The sequence below is a fragment of the Eubalaena glacialis genome, chromosome 11 (assembly GCF_028564815.1).
Source record: "Eubalaena glacialis isolate mEubGla1 chromosome 11, mEubGla1.1.hap2.+ XY, whole genome shotgun sequence".
NCBI lineage: Eukaryota > Metazoa > Chordata > Mammalia > Artiodactyla > Balaenidae > Eubalaena > Eubalaena glacialis.
In genome coordinates this window covers 67,175,498-67,188,340 of record NC_083726.1, presented here as the reverse complement: position 1 = coordinate 67,188,340, position 12,843 = coordinate 67,175,498, and the positions used below count along the sequence as shown (strand labels likewise).

The following is a 12,843-nucleotide window of genomic DNA, read 5'->3' as shown; positions in this document are numbered from 1 at the left end:
CTTGATTATGTCAATATTCCTAAGAAGTACTTTTTAAAGATTCTAAAAATGGCTCTAGGAAGAGATTTCAACATTTCTTTTAAGAGTCTACTAATTCAACATTTGTTTTCAGCTCTTATTAATAGAACACTGATATTTAAATAGCAAGGGAAAAAATTAAAGGGCTTTACTTACAGTTGATCCAAGATGAGGTGGATTATCAATGGGTTTTATCTCGTTTTGCCTTTGAGTAGAATCAAGAAAGACATCATCCCAGTGTCCTTTCTCAATTAATTCCTTGAAAATAAATTTGTAATCATGACTATCAAAATATTCTCAAGTTAATCACGCAACAAATAAATGTGTTTATGCTTCAGAAAATAAGACCATATTTTGGTGGAAAGAATGCATACCTTTTTAATTTTGGAAAGTTCAGTCACTGCCTGCTTATTTCCAGGTTCCAGAAGTAAAACAGTTTCAAAATCTAAAATGAATTTTTAAGAAATATAATAAATTAGTGAAAATACTTTATGGAGTTCAAGAAATGATATATTTAGTTAGTAACCCCATATGTATCTCAAGAAGTTTTACTCAGGATGCTAGGAAACTGGTGGGCAATAATAAGAACTAACATTTACCAACTGCTATTATAGTTGCTTTATATGAATTCTCATGTAACCATGACTACAACTCCACTTTACAGTGAAACAACTGAGGCTTTGATCTAGAGGTCATCTAACTTACTGAAACTCACACTGTTAGCAAATGACAGGGTAATCACCAAACGTAAGACAGAATCTAAGAGAATGCCAGATAATGGACTATTATTCACCCTTAAAAAGGAATCAAAGTCTGATATATGCTACAACATGGATGAGCCTTAGAGACATGCTAAGTGAAATAAGCCAGACACAAAAGGACAACTACTGTATGATTCTACTCACATGAGGTACTAGAATAGTCAAATTCAGAGACAGAAAGTAGAATGTTGATTACCAGGGGCTGGAGGAAGGGGGAATGGAGAGTTATTGTCAAATGGGTAGAATGTTCAGAATGGAATGATGAAAAGTCCTGGAGATGTGTAATGGTGATGGTTGCACAACAATGTGAATGTACTCAATGCCACTGAACTGTACACTTAAAAATGGTTAAAACAGTAAATTTTATGTTATGTCTATTTTACCATAATAAAAAAATGCATGGGTTACAGCTGAAGCCAGACTTAAACTGCCAGATTTAAATGAACATTCAAAACACAAAGGCTGAAAATCAATTATATAAGTATTGATGTGTCAAGAAGTTAGAAAACCAGCAAATTAAGCCAAAAGATAGATGAAGGAAGGAAATAAAAAGCAGAAATATGTAAAACAGAAAACACACAAGAGAAGTAAGTGGGTTCTTCAAAATGACTAACAGAATAAATACTTAAAAGATCATGAAAAAGTAAGAATAACTAGTAACAAGAAAAAAAGTGGGGGCATCACTACAGTCTCATATTATCCTCTACCTCCTGGTTGCTGACTCCCTTTTCATTCTTGCCTTTTTCTTGCTTTTTTCCTTCTCACCTATAATTCGAATTTTTCATTAATTTTGGTCAGATTGTACTGTATGCTATTAAAAGATAAACAGGTCCACTATGGAAGCTGAATTCCTTCAAATCTACAAACCTATTCATGATCTAAACTGTGAAAGAAAATGTACTTCTCTAAGTTCTGTATCCTTGGACCATGGGAAGGCTATGCAAATCTCTGCTTCTATAACAGGAGTGTCAACAGGAAGAGTGAGGGCCGGGTGTTATAAAAATAGTCTTACCTTGTTTGGCCTCATTGAGCTTTCCCAAAAATGTTCTTGCAGTTCCCCTTCTGGCAAAAGCTTTAGAATATGAGCCATCTAATAAAATAGCTTGTGTGCAGTCTTTTTCAGCCTCTTCATACCTATTAAACATGATAAAATGACCAAGTAGAAAAATGTAGCTTACAGAAAACTTCATATAAACTGAGTTTCTAATATAAAAATATACATATAATTTCAATTACCAGCTCCCAAATCTGTGTTTGAGGGAAAAGACTAATTTTTAAATTTTTTATTCTCACCAAACTTTGGAACCATCTGGTGAGGAGAGAGAAGGTATCAGATTAAGGGAAAGTCAGGAATGAGTCTGCTGGAAGGATGAAATCAATGATGATAAAATATGAGTAGAGCAGACAAAAGAACACCACTGCTGGCAGTGTACCTCCCCTACAACTCTCAGTATGTACAGGTACTATATTAAAAATTGTAACTGGCATTAAATCTCCAAACTTCATTAATATTTACCCACAGTACACATCACCTAAGGAAAACAACACACACAAAACTTAGGATTCATTATATACGTGAAAGCATATCATTTAATACTTTTCATATATTCTACTTTTCATAAATTCTACTCAGTCATGCAACCAGCAATTAATTCAGTCTGAGTACTGCTTTATGACAACAAAAAGCTGAGAAAAGCTAAAAAAAAACAAACAACAGAAAAAACTTGAGACCCTCATATATATTAAAATGACATTAATGAATTATTGTGAATTTATTTGGCATAATAATGGTATTGTGGTTATGTATGAAACATCCTTTAGGGATGAAATATCATAATATCTCGATTTGCTTTACAATAATTCAGGGGGGAAAAAAGCTGAAACAAATATGACAAAAAAGGTATGGCTAGTGAAAACTAGATGATATGGTACATAGAGTTTATTATGAAAAGTTTCATAATAAAGAATGTTTTTTTAAAAAAGAATCTTCTGTGATCACATTCTTCCCAAGGCCTAAGTGAATGCCATTCTACCTTCAAAACAAGACCTAGTATGAAAAAGATTAAACACCTCTGAATTCTTTAATTCACTTTTCAGCAAGAGAAAGAACATGTTTGTGTGTGTTCATGTCCATGCCCCAACCAGTATATTTTCTACTTGACTGATTATATCATTCACCCATTCAAGAAACTGCATGGTCCCCACATTTTTTACAATAAAGTCTGCAGAGCACAAAGTCGGGGGCTTGCATGACGCTCCAGCCTTATCTCTGCCACTGCCCCTGCATACCAGCCATCATATGGACCACTTGTCCTTTCCAGAGGTACCATGGAATTTCCCACTCCCGTGCCTTTGAACCTGCACGAGGACACTCGACCTGTTTTTTCACCTCACTAATAATACTATCCCTTTAGATCTCGGTTCAGTTCAAACTCCTGTTTGAAAGAGTTGCTATTTTCCTTGTTCCTCATCTAGTCTATAATATCTGAGAGCAGTCACTATGTAGCAGAGAAAACTTCTGATATTAACTGAATCTAAAAGACACACTAGAAAAAGATACAAATAAGAGTCACATAGGGAGACCTTCAAGATGGCGGAAGAGTAAGGCGTGGAGATCACCTTCCTCCCCACAAATACATCAGAAACACATCTACATGTGGAACAACCCCTACGGAACACCTACTGAACGCTGGCAGAAGACCTCAGACCTCCCAAAAGGCAAGAAACTCCCCACGTATCTGGCTAGAGCAAAAGAAAAAACAGAGACAAAAGAACAGGGACAGGACCTGAACCTCTGGGAGGGAGCCGTGAAGGAGGAAAAGTTTCCACACACTAGGAAGCCCCTTCACTGGTGGAGACAGCGGGGGTGGGGGGGAGCTTCGGAGCCACAGAGGAGAGTACAGCAACAGGGGTGCGGAGGGCAAAGCGGAGAGATTCCCGCACAGAGGATCGGTGCTGACCAGCACTCACCAGCCCAAGAGGCTTGTCTGCTCACCCGCTGGGGCGGGCGGGGGGCTGGGAGCTGAGGCTCGGGCTTCGGAGGTCAGATCCCAGGGAGAGGACTGGGGTTGGCTGCGTGAACACAGCCTGAGGGGGCCAGTGCGCCACAGCTAGTCGGGAGGGAGTCCGGGAAAAAGTCTGGACCTGCCTAAGAGGCAAGAGACCATTGTTTCGGGGTGCGTGAGGAGAGGGGATTAAGAGCACCACTTAATGGAGCTCCAGAGACGGGCGCAAGCCGCGGCTATCAGCGCGGACCCCAGAGACAGGCATGAGACGCTAAGGCTGCTGCTGCAGCCACCAAGAAGCCTGTGTGCGAGCACAGGTCACTCTCCACACCGCCCCTCCCGGAGCCTGTGCAGCTGCCACTGCCAGGGTCCCGTGATCCAGGGACAACTTCCCCGGGAGAACGCTCAGCGTGCCTCAGGCTGTTGCAACATCATGCCGGCCTCTGCCGCCGCAGGCTCGCCCCGCATCAGTACCCCTCCCTCCCCCCCCCGGCCTCAGTGAGCCAGAGCCCCTTAATCAGCTGCTCTTTTAACCCCATCCTGTCTGAGCGAAGAACAGACGCCCTCAGGCGACCTACACGCAGAGGTGGGGCCAAATCCAAAGCTGAACCCCGGGAGCTGTGCGAACAAAGAAGAGAAAGGGAAATCTCTCCCAGCAGCCTCAGGAGCAGTGGATTAGATCTCCACAATCAACCTGATGTACCCTGCATCTGTGGAATACATGAATAGACGACGAATCATCCCAAAATTGAGGAGGTGGACTTTGGGAGCAACGATATATTTTTTTCCTTTTTCTCTTTTTGTGAGTGTGTATGTGTATGCTTCTGTGTGTGATTTTGTCTGCATAGCTTTGCTTTTACCTTTTGTCCTAGGGTTCTGTCTGTCCGTTTTTTTTTTTGTATAGTTTTTAGCGTTTGTTATCATTGGTGGATTTGTTTTTTGGTTTGGTTGCTCTCTTCTTTTTTTCTTTTCTTTTTTTATTACTTTTTAATTTTTTTATTATAATAACTTTATTTTATTTTATTTCGTTTTTTTCTCTCTCTTTCTTTCTTTTTTTCTCCCTTTTCTTCTGAGCCATGTACCTGACAGGGTCTTGGTGCTGCAGCCAGGTGCCAGGCCTGTGCCTCTGAGGTGGGAGAGCCAAGTTCAGGACATTGGTCCACCAGAGACCTCTCAGATCCATGTAATACCAAACGGCGAAAGCTCTCCCAGGGATCTCAATCTCAACGCTAAGACCCAGCTCCACTCAACGCCCAGCAAGCTACAGTGCTGGACACCCTATGCCAAACAACTAGCAAGATAGGAACACAACCCCATCCATTAGCAGAGAGGCTGCCTAAAATCATAATAAGGCCACAGACACCCCAAAACACACCACCAGACGTGGACCTGCCCACCAGAGAGACAAGATCCAGCCTCATCCACCAGAACACAGGCACTAGTGCCCTCCACCAGGAACCCTACACAACCCACTGAACCAACCTTAGCCACTTGGGAAAGACACCAAAAACAACAGGAACTACGAACCTGCAGTCTGCGAAAAGGAGACCCCAAACACAGTAAGTTAAGCAAAATGAGAAGACGGAGAAACACACAGCAGATGAAGGAGCAAGGTAAAAACCCACCAGACCAAACAAATGACGAGGAAATAGGCAGTCTACCTGAAAAAGAATTCAGAGTAATGATAGTAAAGATGATCCAAAATCTTGGAAATAGAATGGAGAAAATACAAGGAACTAGGGCATCCCTGGTGGCACAGTGGTTGAGAGTCTGCCTGCCAATGTAGGGGACACAGGTTCGAGCCCTGGTCTGGGAAGATCCCACATGCCACGGAGCAACTAGGCCCGTGAGCCACAGCTACTGAGCCTGCGCGTCTGGAGCTTGTGCTCCGCCACAAGAGAGGCCGCGACAGTGAGAGGCCCGCGCACCGCGATGAAGAGTGGCCCCCGCTCGTCGCAACTAGAGGAAGCCCTCGTATAGAAAAAAAAAAAAAAACCGAAGACCCAACACAGCCAAAAAATAAATAAAATTAATTAATTAATTAATTTAAAAAAAAACACAAGAATCTTTTAACAAGGACCTAGAAGAACTAAAGAGTAAACAATGATGAACAACACAATAAATGAAATTAAAAATTCTCTAAAAGGAATCAATAGCAGAAAAACTGAGGCAGAAGCCCGGATAAGTGACTTGGAAGATAAAATAGTGGAAATAACTACTGCAGAGCAGAATAAAGAAAAAAGAATGAAAAGAATGGAGGACAGTCTCAGAGACCTCTGGAACAACATTAAATGAACCAACATTCGAATTATAGGGGTCCCAGAAGAAAAAGACAAAAAGAAAGGGACTGAGAAAATATTTGAAGAGATTATAGTTGAAAACTTCCCTAATATGAGAAAGGAAATAGTCAATCAAGTCCAGGAAGCGCAGAGAGTCCCATACAGAATAAATCCAAGGAGAAACACACCAAGACACATATTAACCACAGTATCAAAAATTAAATACAAAGAAAAAATACTAAAAGCAGCAAGGGAAAAACAACAAATAACATGTAAGAGAATCCCCATAAGGTTAACAGCTGATCTTTCAGCAGAAACTCTGCAAGCCAGAATGGAGTGGCAGGACATATTTAAAGTGATGAAAGGGAAAAACCTACAACCAAGATTACTCTACCCAGCAAGGATCTCATTCAGATTCGATGGAGAAATCAAAAGCTTTACAGACAAACAAAAGCTAAGAGAATTCAGCACCACAAAACCAGCTTTACAACAAATGCTAAAGGAACTTCTCTAGGCAGAAAACACAAGAGAAGGAAAAGACCTACAATAACAAACCCAAAACAATTAAGAAAATGGTAATAGGAACATACATATTGATAATTACCTTAAATGTAAATGGATTAAATGCCCCAACCAAAAGACATAGACTGGCTGAATGGATACAAAAACAAAACCCATATATATGCTGTCTACAAGAGACCCACTTCAGAACTAGGGACACATACAGACTGAAAGTGAGGGGATGGAAAATAGATATTCCATGCAAATGGAAATCAAAAGAAAGCTGGAGTAGCAATTCTCATATCAGACAAAATAGACTTTAAAATAAAGATTATTACAACAGACAAAGAAGGACACTACATAATGATCAAGGGATCAATCTAAGAAGATATAACAATTGTAAGTATTTATGCACCCAACATAGGAGCACTGCAATACACAAGGCAAATGCTAACAGCCATAAAAGGGGAAATCGACAGTAACACAATCATAGTAGGGGACTTTAACACCCCACTTTCACCAATGGACAGATCATCCAAAATGAAAATAAATAAGGAAACACAAGCTTTAAATGATACATTAAACAAGATGGGCTTAATTGATATTTATAGGACATTCCATCCAAAAACAACAGAATACACTTTCTTCTCAAGTGCTCATGGAACATTCTCCAGGACAGATCATATCTTGGGTCACAAATCAACTCTTGATAAATTTAAGAAAACTGAAATCGCACCAAGTATGTTTTCCAACCACAACGCTATGAGACTAGATATCAATTACAGGAAAAAATCTGTAAAAAATACAAACACATGGAGGCTAAACAATACACTACTTAATAACCAAGAGATCACTGAAGAAATCAAAGAGGAAATCAAAAAATACCTAGAAACAAATGACAATGAAAACACGATGACCCAAAACCAATGGGATGCAGCAAAAGCAGTTATAAATTCAAAGTTTATAGCAATACAATCCTACCTCAAGAAACAAGAAACATCTCAAATAAACAACCTAATCTTACACCTAAAGCAATTAGAGAAAAACAAAAAAACCCCAAAGTTAACAAGAGGAAAGAAATCATACAGATCAGAAATAAATAAAAAAGAAATGAAGTAAACAATAGCAAAGATCAATAAAACTAAAAGCTGGTTCTTTGAGAAGATAAAATTGATAAACCATTAGCCAGAGCTCAGTGCTTTGTGACCAGCTAGAAGGATGGGATAGGGAGGGTGGGAGGGAAGGAGACGCAAGAGGGAAGAGATATGGGGATATATGTATATGTATAACTGATTCACTTTGTTATAAAGCAGAAACTAACACACCACTGTAAAGCAATTATACTCCAATAAAAATGTTAAAAAATAAATAAATTAAAAAAAAAAAGAAATGAAAAGGGAGAAGTAACAACTGACACTGCAGAAACACAAAGGATCATGCGAGATTACTACAAGCAACTATATGCCAATAAAATGGACAACCTGGAAGAAATGAACAAATTCTTAGAAAGGCACCACCTTCCAAGATTGAACCAGGAAGAAACAGAAAATATAAACAGACCAAAAACAAGCACTGAAATTGAGACTGTGATTAAAAATCTTCCAACAAACAAAAGTCCAGGACCAGATGACTTCACAGGTGAATTCTATCAAACATTTAGAGAAGAGCTAACACCTATCCTTCTCAAACTCTTCCAGACAAAACCAAAGATGTCTCAAAGAAAGAAAACTACAGGCCAATATCACTGATGAACATAGATGCAAAAATCCTCAACAAAATACTAGCAAACAGAATACAACAGCACATTAAAAGGATCATACACCATGATCAAGTGGGGTTTATCCTAGGAATGCAAGGATTCTTCAATGTATGCAAATCAATCAATGCGAAACACCATATTAACAAACTGAAGAATAAAAACCATATGATCATCTCAATAGATGCAGAAAAAGCTTTCAACACAATTCAACACGACTTATGATAAAAACCCTCCAGAAAGTAGGCATAGAGGGAACTTATCTCAACATAATAAAGGCCATATATGACAAACCCACAGCCAACATTGTTCTCAATGGTGAAAACCTGAAACCATTTCCACTAAGATCAGTAACAAGGCAAGGTTGCCCACTCTCACCGCTATTATTCAACATAGTTTTGGAAGTTTTAGCCACAGCGGTCAGAGAAGAAAAAGAAATAAAAGGAATCCACATCAGAAAAGAAGAAGTAAAGCTGTCACTGTTTGCAGATGACATGACACTATACATAGAGAATCCTAAAGATGCTACCAGAAAACTACTAGGGCTAATCAATGAATTTGATAAAGTAGCAGGATACAAAATTAATGCACAGAAATCTCTTGCATTCCTATACACCAATGATGAAAAATCAGAAAGAGAAATTAAGGAAACACTCCCGTTGACCACTGCAACAAAAAGAATAAAATACCTAGGAATACACCTACCTAAGGAGACAAAAGACCTGTATGCAGAAAACTATAAGACACTGATGAAAGAAAATAAAGATACAAACAGATGGAGAGATATACCATGTTCTTGGATTGGAAGAATCAACACTGTGAAAATGACTATACTACCCAAAGCAATCTACAGATTCAGTGCAATCCCTATCAAACTACCACTGGCATTTTTCACAGAACTAGAACAAAAAATTTCACAATTTGTATGGAAACACAAAAGACCCCGAACAGCCAAAGCAATCTTGAGAACGAAAAATGGAGCTGGAGGAATCAGGCTCCCTGACTTCAGACTATATTACAAAGCTACAGTAATCAAGACAGTTTGGTACTGGCACAAAAACAGAAATATAGATCAATGGAACAGGATAGAAAGCCCAGAGATAAACCCACGCACATATGGTCACCTTATCTTTGATAAAGGAGGCAAGCATATACAGTGGAGAAAAGACAGCCTCTTCAATAAGTGGTGCTGGGAAAATTGGACAGGTACATGTAAAAGTATGAAATTAGAACACTCCCTGACACCATACACAAAAATAAACTCAAAATGGATTAAAGACCTAAGTGTAAGGCCAGACACTATCAAACTCTTAGAGGAAAACATAAGCAGAACACTCTATGACATAAATCACAGCAAGATCCTTTTTGACCCAGCTCCTAGAGAAATGGAAACAAAAACACAAATAAACAAATGGGACCTAATGAAACTTAAAAGCTTTTGCACAGCAAAGGAAACCATAAACAAGACCAAAAGACAACCCTCAGAATGGGGGAAAATATTTGCAAATGAAGCAACTGACAAAGGATTAATCTCCAAGATTTACAAGCAGCTCATGCAGCTCAATAACAAAACAACAAACAACCCAATCCAAAAATGGGCAGAAGACCTAAATAGACATTTCTCCAAAGAAGATATACAGATTGCCAACAGACACATGAAAGAATGCTCAACATCATTAATCATTAGAGAAATGCAAATCAAAACTACAATGAGATATCATCTCACACTGGTCAGAATGGCCATCATCAAAAAATCTGGAAACAATAAATGCTGGAGAGGGTGTGGAGAAAAGGGAACACTCTTGCACTGTTGGTGGGAATGTAAATTGATACAGCCACTATGGAGAACAGTATGGAGGTTCCTTAAAAAACTAAAAATAGAACTACCATATGACCCAGCAATCCCACTACTGGGCATATACCCTGAGAAAACCATAATTCAGAAAGAGTCATGTACCACAGTATTCATTGCAGCTCTATTTACAATAGCCAGGACATGGAAGCAACCTAAGTGTCCATCGACAGATGAATGGATAAAGAAGATGTGACACATACATACAATGGAATACTACTCAGCCATAAAAAGAAACTAAATTGAGTTATTTGTAGTGAGGTGGATGGACCTAGAGTCTGTCATACAGAGTGAAGTAAGTCAGAAAGAGAAAAACAAATACCGTATGCTAATACATATATACGGAATCTAAAAAAAAAAAATGGTTATGAAAAACATAGGGGCAGGACAGGAATAAAGACGCAGATGTAGACAATGGACTTGAGGACACCGGGAGGGGGAAGGGTAAGCTGGGACGAAGTGAGAAGTGGTATGGACTTATATATACTACCAAATGTAAAACAGATAGCTAGTGGGAAACAGCTGCATAGCACAGGGAGATTAGCTCGGTGCTTTGTGACCACCTAGAGGGGTGGGATAGGGAGGATGGGAGGGAGACGCAAGAGGGAGGAGATAAGGGGATGTATGTATATGTATAGCTGCTTCACTTTGTTATAAGGCAGAAACTAACACACCATTGTAAAGCAATTATACTCCACTAAAGATGTTTTAAAAAGTCACATAATAGTTCTTTCAAATTAAAAAATACTGTTAACTTGTCATAATATACTTATGTGGTTATCAACTAAAGCAATAAAACACAACAAATGAGAGCTCTCATAAATGTAAATATAATCACCTATTAGAAGGTATTATTCTTGGCACTAGTCAAACCTAAAAATGTAGGCCTTACAATTTTTAAATCATGTGCAATTCTGGAATAGCAAAATTCTAAATTTTCCTAAGTTAGTAAGATATGCAATGATCTTTACTCTGACTAATCAAAATAATACACTTCTAATGTGTCTATTAGTTTCAATGAGGTTAAATATACAATCAAAATTTTCTTCTGTGATAGAGGTTCCTAGCCTGAGATCCTGTGAGAGATCTGAAAACTTGGATGGGAAAAATACTGTATCCTTATTTTCATTAACTTTTAAATGAAATGCAGCTTTCCTTTCAATTACAACTGTAGATAACAAACCACAGTAGTAAAAACAGTACCTATGACTTTGTCACCAGTAAAAATCAGTTACTTTCATATCACATTACATTTGTTACAGGTATCTTTGAGATACCACAACTATTTCAGGAATACAGTGGTAGTTTAACCTGCTGTTTGTTTGCATGTGATCATAGTACCCGTTTATAAATGCTCCTACGACACAGCTGGCCAACTACCAGGCAACTCTGTCCCTAGCAGTCACTCAGATGCCAAAGAATGAAGCCATATGTTATCACACTGGTATAATGTAATCATCTGTGCTGCTTTCTGGGCATTCTCTAGACATACTGGTTGATCAATATGTGGAAGATGTGTCAAAGAACACCCCCAAATTCTAGTGGCTTTACTCAAACTTTCACAATAATATGTCTTTAAAACATTTTTTAACTTTAACTTGCCTGCATTTTTTATTTTTAACTTGCCTGCATTTTAAACAGTTTCTCATTTTGTACTGTTAAGTTTTAAAAGTATGTATACCAATGTATCACAAATTTTAATATTTTTAAAACTCTATTTCAACATAGTTGATTTCCTATGTAATCCTAAATGTATAATTATGCAGTTAAAAATATTATCTTGAGAAAGGTGCACCATGCAGCCAAAGTGGTCTATGGCACCAAAAATGTTTAGAATCCTTACTTATAATATTTATAGGATTTTTTAATTCTGTAACTAGTGTGTAAAGTATTATTACAACAGATTCAAAGACATAGTTTCTGTCATCAGATATTATCCTGCTGACTGTCCAACATGGAGCCCTTGAGTGCATCGAGAAATATGTGGTTAGTATCACAGGACCAAGTTTTAGTTGTATATGTAATCAATCAGCAGTTTCAATGACAGCAATTCCCTTTTGTTATATTATGTATACACTTCTAGATAAGATTCTGCCCAAAGGGTTCTGAGGTTAAAAATAACTTTCAAATCACTAATTCAGAATAACATAAAGAAATTAAAGAAGTGTTAAACTGTGTAATGCCAGAGCATTAAAACTGGAAAAATATTTTAGAGCTAACTTTTACTGAATATGTACTATGACACACACACACACTCTCTCTCCCTCTCATTTAACTTTAATGCTTAGGAGTAAATGAATTAAATTTAAATTTATTATTTAGCTAATATGCCAATTTATGGTAAATTTCATTTTTCATCTTGAAAAGAATTAAAAGTAACCAATACTTACTTCTGAATCTTCAGATAGGCCATTGCTCTGTTAGCTGGAAGAAGGGCATTAGCGCCATCTGCTGCTATCCCTCGAGTATAGCATTCGATTGCTCTTTCATATTTCCCCTCTTTGAAGAATGCATTCCCCTATCATTTTGGAAAAAAGCATGGAGAATAAAAAAAGAAAATGCAAAAAAAAAAAAATTATTTGAATTCAAATCTTTAGCAACACTGCAAGTATACCCATCATTATATCAGTAATTAAACTATATTTTAATTGCTAAAAATCCATGATACATA

At 38.0% G+C, this 12,843-nt stretch overlaps 1 protein-coding gene across 1 annotated transcript in view; it reads right to left on the bottom strand.

Moving 5' to 3' along the window:
- The window catches only part of RPAP3 (RNA polymerase II associated protein 3), a 42,392-nt gene that overhangs the window by 12,983 nt on the left and 16,566 nt on the right, over window positions 1–12,843 (bottom strand). The window contains exons 9-12 of the mRNA XM_061204950.1: window positions 12,563–12,690; window positions 1,792–1,913; window positions 393–463; window positions 175–276 (exon numbers count right to left, since the gene is read on the bottom strand). Of these exons, the coding sequence (XP_061060933.1) occupies window positions 175–276; window positions 393–463; window positions 1,792–1,913; window positions 12,563–12,690 (423 nt within the window). The remainder of the gene's footprint in view (window positions 1–174; window positions 277–392; window positions 464–1,791; window positions 1,914–12,562; window positions 12,691–12,843) is intronic.